The sequence below is a fragment of the Protomyctophum bolini genome, assembly GCF_963924005.1.
Source record: "Protomyctophum bolini genome assembly, chromosome: 24".
Lineage (NCBI taxonomy): Eukaryota > Metazoa > Chordata > Actinopteri > Myctophiformes > Myctophidae > Protomyctophum > Protomyctophum bolini.
Window position 1 is genome coordinate 5,082,164 of NC_137885.1, and position 12,338 is coordinate 5,094,501.

The following is a 12,338-nucleotide window of genomic DNA, read 5'->3' on the forward strand; positions in this document are numbered from 1 at the left end:
CGGGGGTCCACAGACAAATAGATCATTTTGGGGTCTATGCTGTCACAGACGGGGGTCCAAAAACAAATAGATCATTTTGGGGCGATATGCTAGCCAGTCCTCTGATCTACCTGAATCTACAGAAACTATTTGACCTTCATCTCTATCTTTCATCATCAGGAGATGTGATGACTGCTGTCAAGCTGTCATATGCAGGCGTGGAATGGTAAAGCATGCTTGCATGGAATGCAGAGCATGTTCTAAATGTCTGCCAGCCTTGCCCAGGTAAAAAGAAAAAAAAAAAGTTACGGGTAGGCGGTAGCCAGGTATTGTACAGTATATAAGATCCTGCTTGCCACAGCATGACACACATCTTCTAAGATGGATACTGCTGCCATGTTCCTGCTCGTCCTCTTCTGCCTGTGTTCAGCCGACACTGACCTGCCGTTCCAGTTGAGCATCAACCACCTCGAGATCCAAGGACCGTTGGAGGTGAACCTCAACGGCCACAACGACCACATCACAGGTAAGCATGCTGGAGAGGCTGTTACTTCTAGACCACGAGGTTCTAGTGCTGCTTTTTGATTATTAATTAATTTAAAAAATATATATATAGTGGGTTTAATTATTAAATTTATTATTAACCCTTATGCCTTGCTATTTTAATGATTTTACATACTGTAGGCCTACTAATATTCTCATATATCCTCTTCTGCCAGAAGTAGGCTACAAAGTAATGTATACATAAGCATGAGATTTGCAGATCTTAAAGCTCACAACGAGGGGCGGCATGATATGATGCATTGTGAATTTACGAGTTTGACTTTGGAAATTGAATATTATTCCTCTCCTTACACCTCTGAGTGTCAGAGAATTGCTCGTTAATAGATTGACTGATTCCACCTGCTGCCTGCACAGCGCTAAACATTGCCCATAGGCTATACAAACGTATGAAAAAGAGGAATTAGAAACAGTGAAAACAGGCCGTTTATAGAGGAATATGGACAGTAAACCCACCCAAGAAGACGAAGCACTTTGACGAGGTCCATGCGTGCAGACGGTGCAGTGTGCACTGCGCAGTCAGACCTGCATGCCTGAGAGGGACAGTCAGACAGCGCAGCGCGGTGTCTGTGCTGCCTATCTTTATAGCCTATACTAATATATTCTACACTACACCATTAGGGTAACAAGACAACTCACCCTTTTTACCCTTTTTGGTGAGTTGTCCGGACAACTCAGATCTATAAAGAACTACACACATCATATTGGATTATTATCATCTTTACTGTGCTATTATTGCCATTTGCCAACATCAGCAGTAGTGCTACAAAACAAAACATTGGATAGGGCAGGGGTGGGAAACTTTGATGATGGAGAGGGCCACTATATTTCAAACTCACTCCAGAGAGCCACTATATTTCAAACTCACTCCAGAGGGCCACAATGCATATATAGTCAAAGGCAGCTGATCTACAAGCTCAAAACGTGTCGCAGTGCAATGCATTTTGAGCTTGTAGATCTGCTTTTTTTTGCTATTTTTTTTAAATTGGAATCCGGAAAAGTAATCTTTTTTTAATTTAATTTAAAATACATTAACTTCATGATTATGAACTGAAATGCAAATATTGGACATAAAAAAAGTCACTAAGCTATTAACACATCAGACTGAAGTAATTAAAGCGGGTTTGGAATTGCAGACGAGGACGTATTCTGTGTTACCCGGGCCTTGTCTGGACACCACATCCGTTTGTTTCTTTTCTCCGTTTGTTTGACCTGATGTGATTGTGTGTATTTATCAATTAATTCATTCATTAATTAACATTAATTCATTTTTTAGAAAAGGACAACAAATCTAATGAGGTGGAAGCCCCGGGAGGAAGTTCTGCAGGTGAGATATAGGTTATAGATATTATATAACGTTATATTATTGCGACCATAGAAAACCTGCAAGTCAGTCCGTCCGTCACGCCTCGTGACACGCTCCATAAATGGCCAATACAGAATTCATTCCATATGTTGATCTGCCGTCACCCAGGCAGATGCGAGAGACGTTGCAAAATGACTTACTGTTGCTAAAAGAACACAATAGCGTGACCAGCCAATCAAATCATCGCTATGGGGTGATCAGCCAATCAAATCATCATGTTTGTGTTCATACAGACAGACAAAGTTGGGCATAGGAGGGGCTAGCAATTAGGGTGTGTAATTAAGTCACATTTTGGGTGAACTACTCCTTTAATTACTATAATTGATCTCAGAGGATAACTTTTTTTGATCATGTATCTTACTGTACAGGTGATCCATATAATCCATAATGGAAAGCTTACTCACTCAACAGTGAAAGTGCATGAGTATTTACTGTATGACTGACTTAATGCTGATGTACTGATTTCAGCTCTTCTTGCTCAGCTGACCACCAGGCTGACTGCTGCTGAAAGCCAAGTGCAACAACTGTGGAGTAAGTAATACGTTTTATAAATATAATATATACTGACATATTATTAAGTATACATGTATAGAAGTAGGAATTTAAAAAATCCCAAAAGGTTCAATTAAATGGAGGACAAAGTACTCACATTTCCACTTTTTAATTGGCACACACTAATAAATAAACGCTCCCCACACGTCTCAAGATGACAATGAAAGGGGAATTCAGGTCAAATGTCTGATGTGTTATTCAGAAATGGCTGAGAGCAACGTGAAAGACCTCCAAACCAGACTCGGCACCAGTGAGGTCCATGTTGCAGACCTCCAAACCAGACTCGGCACCAGTGAGGTCCATGTTGCAGACCTCCAAACCAGACTCAGTACCAGTGAGGTCCATGTTGCAGACCTCCAAACCAGACTCGGCACCAGTGAGGGCCAAGTTGAAGTTCTCCAGACCAGACTCAGTACCAGTGAGGGCCAAGTTGAAGTTCTCCAGACCAGACTCAGTACCAGTGAGGGCCAAGTTGAAGTTCTCCAGACCAGACTTAATGCTAGTGAGAGTCAAGTCTTTGAGACCAGACTTAGTGCTAGTGAGAGTCAGATTGAAGGCTTTGAGACCAGACTTAGTGCTAGTGAGAGTCAAGTTGAAGGCTTTGAGACCAGACTTAATGCTAGTGAGAGTCATAGTGAGGGCTTTGAGACCAGACTTAGTGCTAGTGAGAGTCAGATTGAAGGCTTTGAGACCAGACTTAGTGCTAGTGAGAGTCAGATTGAAGGCTTTGATACCAGACTTAATGCTAGTGCGAGTCAGATTGAGGGCTTTGAGGCTTTCAGACTCAACACCAGCACGGTCCAGATTGAAGACTTGAAGGAAGAAAGTGAAGGTAATTTGATCCAGATGGTGTTCAGTGAATGCAACTATAAATGTGTAGTGTTGAAAAGGGACTTACTTTGGGGTTAAATAGTAGTTCACACAAACTGACTTATTATCAGTTACACTCGTCTCCCCACGAAGCCTTGAATTGACCACGACTCAACCGGTCATCAGATTATATGATTATTGGAATGTGACAAAAACTGAAAAAAAACACACCCGTGTGAAGTGAGAGGCGCTCTTATCATCATACATCACATTCCGTGCTCAGCCAATCAAATCATCACAAATGTAATTCCGGCCAATCATGTTTGGCGTGTTCACTTTTCTGCCTTCACATTTTATCTTTGGCCAATCAAATCATCGCTATGGGGTGATCAGCCAATCAAATTCACACAAACAGACTAAGCTGGGCATGGGAGGGGCTAGCACCCCTCAAAAATCTCCATGAATTCAAGGCTTCATGCGGTGTGTAACTAAGTCACATTATGGGTGAACTACTCCTTTAATTACTTTCATTGATCTCAGAGAATAGATAATTGTTTTTGATCATGTATCTTACTGTACAGGTGATCCATATAATCCATAATGGAAAGCTTACTCACTCAACAGTGAAAGTGCATGAGTATTTACTGTATGACTGACTTAATGCTCTTGTACTGATTTCAGCTCATCTTGCTCAGCTGACCACCATAGAAACCAGGCTGACTGCTGCTGAAAGTAAGTATGTTTTATAAATATAATATATACTAACATATTATTAAGTATATACAGGTGCATCCATGCGATGTTTTTTAGTTATAGTTCTTCTATTTATAGTGACTCATAGGAATAGACTATGTGACAACCAGGTATAGTCTGGTGACCACCGGAGAGACGGGTGACAGCCGGAATGTAGACGGCACCCGGGTGAGCAGTATGGGTTAGCGCCCCAGCCTGTGTCCTCCGTGAGGAGGAAGCCCAACAACCCTCGGTGAGGCGTTTGGGAGGGCCATGCAAGCAGCAAGCGGAACCGCAGCACCATGTCCCTGCGGGCTGCGGAACCATTGCCCAACACTCGTGAATGAAGTGTCTGGTGCTGGGACTCTGGTGCAACGCACAGGTCCTGAGCCTAGTCCCTCCATGCGCCACAAGTGTACCTCCCAGCCCTGGCAGAGTAGTTCTGGAGTAGTTCCAACGGATTGTGTGCCCCTGGCTTTTCCCTAGTGGGACTGATTGAGGGTAGCTACTGGCCGCACACACTGGTATAGCTAAAGAACACACACTGGTATAGCTAAAGAACACACACTGGTATAGCTAAAGAACACACACTGGTATAGCTAAAGAACACACACTGGTATAGCTAAAGAACACACACTGGTATAGCTAAAGAACACACACTGGTATAGCTAAAGAACACACTGGTATAGCTAAAGAACACACACTGGTATAGCTAAAGAACACACACTGGTATAGCTAAAGAACACACTGGTATAGCTAAAGAACACACACTGGTATAGCTAAAGAACACACTGGTATAGCTAAAGAACACACTGGTATAGCTAAAGAACACACACTAGTATAGCTAAAGAACACACACTGGTATAGCTAAAGAACACACACTAGTATAGCTAAAGAACACACACTGGTATAGCTAAAGTGCCAAGAATGTATTATAGGACGAAGAGAATACAGAAACCAACGTTTGGGCAGATAACTGACACACTTCAGGGTATGTGTAAAAACATTTCAAATGACCATATAGAGCCTGGGCTAGTCTTACAACCAATCACATTCTGACCCATATAGAGCCTGGGCTAGTCTTACAACCAATCACATTCTGACCCATATAGAGCCTGGGCTAGTCTTACAACCAATCACATTCTGATCCATATAGAGCCTGGGCTAGTCTTACAACCAATCACATTCTGACCCATATAGAGCCTGGGCTAGTCTAACAACCAATCACATTCTGATGAGTGCTGAGAGCAATCAGAGGGAAATACTAGCAGCCCTACTATACAGCCCTGGGGGACCCCGTCAGGTTTAAGTGGTTATTAATGTTAGATAAGATGTTTCTGTGTGGATGTATGGGCTGTCATCCTGAATGGGTTAATGTTAGATAGGATGTTTCTGTGAGGATGTATGGAATGTCATCCTGAATGGGTTAATGTTAGATAGGATGTTTCTGTGAGGATGTATGGAATGTCATCCTGAATGGGTTAATGTTAGATAGGATGTTTCTGTGTGGATGTATGGGCTGTCATCCTGAATGGGTTAATGTTAGATAGGGTGTTTCTGTGTGGATGTATGGGTTGTCATCCTGAATGGGTTAATGTTAGATAGGGTGTTTCTGTGTGGATGTATCGGTTGTCATCCTGAATGGGTTAATGTTAGATAGGGTGTTTCTGTGTAGATGTATGGGTTGTCATCCTGAATGGGTTAATGTTAGATAGGGTGTTTCTGTGTGGATGTATGGGTTGTCATCCTGAATGGGTTAATGTTAGATAGGGTGTTTCTGTGTGGATGTATGGGCTGTCATCCTGAATGGGTTAATGTTAGATAGGGTGTTTCTGTGTGGATGTATGGGTTGTCATCCTGAATGGGTTAATGTTAGATAGGGTGTTTCTGTGTGGATGTATGGGTTGTCATCCTGAATGGGTTAATGTTAGATAGGGTGTTTCTGTGTGGATGTATGGGCTGTCAAGGCCCTGAATGGGTTAATGTTAGATAGGGTGCTTCTGTGTGGATGTATGGGCTGTCATCCTGAATGGGTTAATGTTAGATAGGATGTTTCTGTGTGGATGTATGGGCTGTCATCCTGAATGGGTTAATGTTAGATAGGATGTTTCTGTGTGGATGTATGGGCTGTCATCCTGAATGGGTTAATGTTAGATAGGGTGTTTCTGTGTGGATGTATGGGTTGTCATCCTGAATGGGTTAATGTTAGATAGGATGTTTCTGTGTGGATGTATGGGTTGTCATCCTGAATGGGTTAATGTTAGATAGGATGTTTCTGTGTGGATGTATGGGCTGTCATCCTGAATGGGTTAATGTTAGATAGGGTGTTTCTGTGTGGATGTATGGGCTGTCATCCTGAATGGGTTAATGTTAGATAGGGTGTTTCTGTGTGGATGTATGGGCTGTCATCCTGAATGGGTTAATGTTAGATAGGGTGTTTCTGTGTGGATGTATGGGCTGTCATCCTGAATGGGTTAATGTTAGATAGGGTGTTTCTGTGTGGATGTATGGGCTGTCATCCTGAATGGGTTAATGTTAGATAGGGTGTTTCTGTGTGGATGTACAGTATGGGCTGTCAAGGCCAGAAAGTAGTGTTTTGCTACTCCGTAAGTGCTCCTGCGTAAATGACGATGATGTCACGTGCATGCATACCCTCTATTGGCTTAATATAATATTTAAACTGATAATGCTCCTCCTGTGTTGACAGACAAACCGAAGGTGGCCTTCTCTGCTAGTTTGGGTCCTGGTGGACATGTTGGACCGTATGATTCTGACACCACTCTGATCTACAAGAAGGTCATCACTAACATCGGCAACGCCTACAATTCATCTACAGGTGATTAAACTACAATCCATCCATGTACACACATGTACTTAAAGTACTACAAGTAAAAAGCAGAAATGTTCCATTTCATGTTTTCAAATGTATAAAAATCTTTTTAAAATAGCTCACAATGTGTCGATGTGACAGATTGTGAGCTTGTAGATCGGCTATTTTCAAATGGCTGAAATGCATTAAAGGCTGAAGTGGTTACTGTATGTTTTGTAGTAATAATCTAAATCTACAAAGTAACTATAACTAAAGCTGTCAAATAAATGTAGTGGAGAAAAGTACAATATTTGGATCCGAGTAAAAGTAAAAGTATTGGAAATTGTTAATACTCAAGTAAACTACAAATACCAAAATGTTACTTAAGTATACAATAAGTAAATGTACTTAGTTACTTTCCAGCACTGTGTGTTTCACATTGAAAGCAACAGTCCAGAGGAGATGAGGAAAGTAACCTCTTAACTCACACAACTTGTAGATCTGACTTTTTAAATTAAGGTTTTTATTTTTATAACTGTATTTTTAATTTCTATTAATGTAATGTGTTCTCTCATCCTGTGTTCTCTTAGGGGTATTCTCTGCGCCGGTCCGAGGACTCTATCACCTCACATTCACTGCATTTAGCGGGGGGGGGAGGTTTTTTCTATGTCTCCATGTATAAGAATGAGCATCAGAGACTCTTAAGGAACTTTGGTGTGGGAGGTTATCACCAGATATCTAGTGGAATGATGGTAGAGCTGGAGGAGGGAGACACTGTTGACATGCGTTTACGTGCAGGGGACAGGGTCTTTGATAACGGAGGCAACCACTCTGTGTTCAATGGTGTTCTGCTCTATTCTATGTAACACTGTCTGGTACTGGTACCATTACTTTATACAGTGTTCTGGTCTATTCTATGTAACACTGTCTGCTACTGGTACCATTACTTTATACAGTGTTCTGGTCTATTCTATGTAACACTGTCTGGTACTGGTACCATTACTTTATACAGTGTTCTGGTCTATTCTATGTAACACTGTCTGGTACTGGTACCATTACTTTATACAGTGTTCTGGTCTATTCTATGTAACACTGTCTGCTACTGGTACCATTACTTTATACAGTGTTCTGGTCTATTCTATGTAACACTGTCTGCTACTGGTACCATTACTTTATACAGTGTTCTGGTCTATTCTATGTAACACTGTCTGCTACAGGTACCATTACTTTATACAGTGTTCTGGTCTATTCTATGTAACACTGTCTGGTACTGGTACCATTACTTTAAACAGTGTTCTGGTCTATTCTATGTAACACTGTCTGGTACTGGTACCATTACTTTATACAGTGTTCTGGTCTACATCTGAGCTATAATTCCAGCTGACAGCTTCAAGAGTCTCCTGTCTAGATTATAATGACCACCGGGTTTGTTAAGATTTCAATTCAGACAATAGATTTTTAATTTAATTTAATTCGTGAATGGGAATTTAAATGTGCATTATATTTTGTTCTGCATGATATAAATTTTAATAATTGATCCACCCGATTCAATAAATGATGGTGTTTTGCTCATTTTATCTCTACCGGTGATTTGATTGAGAGAGAATACTCCAGCGTTTTTTACCATCATGTATAATTTCTACAATTCTAGATAGTTTAGGCTTTTTTCTGTTTATTTAATGTGGTCACTTTGTCTCTTAAAGAGCGATAAGCCAGCCAGTCCTCTGATCTACCTGAATCTACAGAAACTATTTTACCTTCATCTCTATCTTTCATCAAGCTTCTCAGCGTTGTCAGCTTTTAATCTACTATTTTCAATACGCTTTGAAAAATAATCTGAAATATTGTAACAATACACATCTTCTCTCATGGAGTCTATGCTGTCACAGACGGGGGTCCACAGACAACTCTGCATAGGAGTGGCCAGCACCACTCAATAATGTGAGAACTACTTCTTCTATCACTGGCACTCACTTTGATTTGCTTGAACAGTCAACAAACTGAACTGTAGGCCAATGCTGCCACCTGCTGGCTCATAACCGAAGTAACAGTTTTACTACTGTAAAAGGGTTGACAGGGTCGTCAGCTACAATTTACAATGGAGTAATTTATCAGACGCTCTGAATCCAGAGAGACTTACAGTAAGGTTCAACACATGGTAATACATCAAATACATAAAATACATTAAAAAAAATAGTCATAAGTAAGCCAAGAACCTAACATCTGTCTAACAGTAGAATATTAAACTATGGTACAGTAAAACAAAAGAGTGCCATGTCTCTATAAACATGCTATCTACTCTCTAACAGGAGTATAAAGCATGTAAACACACATCAGTGAATGTGTGAAACACAATGACTGAACCCACAGAAGCAACCGGAGCACATCCTTCAGAGAATTAATTAATTAGGTGCATTCAGACAGTTTGTTATAATGACAAACATTTATAAAACGTGAAACAATTGTCCAGTACTACTCAACTCCATCCCCAAAGGCAGTCTCCAAGTAAGGTCAATATAGTAGCCTAATAGTTAAACAAAAGGTGAAATAATTGTCCTACAGTACTAACTGCATCCCCAAAGGCAGTCTCTCACTTGGTCAATAGTAGGCTATAGGCCTAATAGTTACATTAGTCTCTTACTTGGTCAATAGTAGGCTATAGGCCTAATAGTTACATTAGTCTCTTACTTGGTCAATAGTAGGCTATAGGCCTAATAGTTACATTTAACAAGACATTCTTGAACACAAACAAAAGTAGATAATGTGCACAAACTTGGGGAAACTCGACAACAATTGTTTCAGGAGGATATTATGAACACAAAAAGCAGTTAATGTGCAACCAATAAGCTGTATAATAACATCTATCTATAATATGTTGGTACTTTATACACCTTGATAAGGAATATGTCTCTTCAACCAAGCTGTATAATAACATCTATCTATAATATGTTGGTACTTTATACACCTTGATAAGGAATGTCTCTTCAACCAAGCTGTATAATAACATCTATCTATAATATGTTGGTACTTTATACACCTTGATAAGGAATATGTCTCTTCAACCAAGCTGTATAATAACATCTATCTATAATATGTTGGTACTTTATACACCTTGATAAGGAATATGTCTCTTCAACCAAGCTGTATAATAACATCTATCTATAATATGTTGGTACTTTATACACCTTGATAAGGAATATGTCTCTTCAACCAAGCTGTATAATAACATCTATCTATAATATGTTGGTACTTTATACACCTTGATAAGGAATATGTCTCTTCCAGAGTCACTGTGGTTGAATGGCTGCACAACCCACTTCTACAATGGTCACTTCTCTAATATGTCATCAACAACAACATCTGATGTAGGCCACACAGACACACACACACACACACACACACACACACACACACACACACACACACACACACACACACACACACACAAACTGTGTTGGATCGACTTACAGAACCTTGTATTCGAAATTAAAGAGTCCAATATGGGCTCAGAGGCGTTCAATGACACACGTTTTAACAGCACATTTCTGCACGGCGGGCAGAATTAATGAACAATAATGTATGTCTTACTCACCTTCCCTTTCCCCATGAATTAATCCAACAGGGTAATAGTTTATTAAATTAGTTTGTAACGCGCTCTATAGCTACAGCTCAACATTTGAATACTTAGAGGTGCAACCTTCAATAGGTTCCTGTGTCACGCAGTACCTGTTACAAAGGTTCCTACTCCCTGAACTACAGAGTCAGACCCAAACGCCTTTTTCAACATCTAGTCTAGTCTTTGCGACTTTGGCTAATTTAGCTAATTCAGAGGATTTCTTCCCTCAGGTCCAAACATATTTTACAATATAAATTGGGGGTCCCAGAGATAGAAATGCCATTAAATGGGGGTCCGTAGACTAATGCATGTCAAACTGGGGGGTCTTTGAAATTAAAATGGTTGAGAGTCACTGCTAGAGACGTAAACATCTTCTCTTATGGGCAAATCTTTTCAAATGGGGGTCGGCGGGCTAATAAGTGTCAATTTGAGGGTCCTTGATGTGAAAAAGTTTCACAGCTACTGATTCATAGATCACATTTAAAACAACGGCATTCTCATGTCCGTGAAAAATGAATGAATTATTACCTGGGTTGTATTTATATCAGTCAGATGACGTCTTACGTCACGGTACATTTACTGCCCTAAACAAACATTAAATGGTAAATGGTGCATTTATATAGCGCCTTTATCCAAGGCGCTTTACATATATTTGAGCATTATATATTCACCCATTCACACACACATACATTCACACACACATTCACACACCGATGGTGGTGCACACCATGCAAGCCACCAACCAGCACATCAGGAGCAATTAGGGCTTCTGAGTCTTGCTCAAGGACACTTCGACACTAACTCTGGGGGAGCCCACAAGCTCTGTGTCCATTTAATGCGCTGGCCATTCAAACACAACAGATCTACAAGCTCTGTGTCCATTTAATGCGCTGGCCATTCAAACACAGCAGATCCACAAGCTCTGTGTCCATTTAATGCGCTGGCCATTCAAACACAGCAGATCTACAAGCTCTGTGTCCATTTAATGCGCTGGCCATTCAAACACAGCAGATCTACAAGCTCTGTGTCCATTTAATGCGCTGGCCATTCAAACACAGCAGATCTACAAGCTCTGTGTCCATTTAATGCGCTGGCCATTCAAACACAGCAGATCTACAAGCTCTGTGTCCATTTAATGTGTTGGCCATTCAAACACAGCAGATCTACAAGCTCTGTGTCCATTTAATGTGTTGGCCATTCAAACACAGCAGATCTACAAGCTCTGTGTCCATTTAATGCGCTGGCCATTCAAACACATCAGATCTACAAGCTCTGTGTCCATTTAATGTGTTGGCCATTCAAACACAACAGATCTACAAGCTCTGTGTCCATTTAATGTGTTGGCCATTCAAACACATCAGATCTACAAGCCCTGTGTCCATTTAATGTGCTGGCCATTCAAACACATCAGATCTACAAGCTCTGTGTCCATTTAATGTGTTGGCTATTCAAACACAACAGATCTACAAGCTCTGTGTCCATTTAATGTGTTGGCCATTCAAACACAACAGATCTACAAGCTCAGTGTGTCATGTGGTGCCACGCTGCAAGCTTTACATATGATATTTTTGAACATTTTTGAAAAATGTCCCTAAACATAAAATGTCCCTTCACATAAACATGTCCCTTCACATAAACATGTCCCTTCACATAAACATGTCCCTTCACATAAACATGTCCCTTCACATAAACATGTCCCTTCACATAAAAATGTCCCTACACATAAACATGTCCCTACACATAAACATGTCCCTTCACATAAACATGTCCCTTCACATAAACATGTCCCTTCACATAAAATGTCCCTTCACATAAAATGTCCCTTCACATAAACATGTCCCTTCACATAAACATGTCCCTTCACATAAACATGTCCCTACACATAAACATGTCCCTTCACATAAACATGTCCC

At 40.5% G+C, this 12,338-nt stretch overlaps 1 protein-coding gene across 1 annotated transcript in view; it reads left to right on the forward strand.

Annotated features, from left to right (window-relative positions):
* Nucleotides 1-360: 360 nt before the first annotated feature.
* The window catches only part of LOC308311697 (complement C1q subcomponent subunit A-like), a gene marked incomplete at its 5' end in the record, with an annotated part of 81,730 nt that continues 69,752 nt past the window's right edge, over nt 361-12,338 (forward strand). Inside the window, 3 exons of the mRNA XM_080758485.1 lie at nt 361-505; nt 2,375-2,437; nt 6,708-6,836. Of these exons, the coding sequence (XP_080614611.1) occupies nt 361-505; nt 2,375-2,437; nt 6,708-6,836 (337 nt within the window). The remainder of the gene's footprint in view (nt 506-2,374; nt 2,438-6,707; nt 6,837-12,338) is intronic.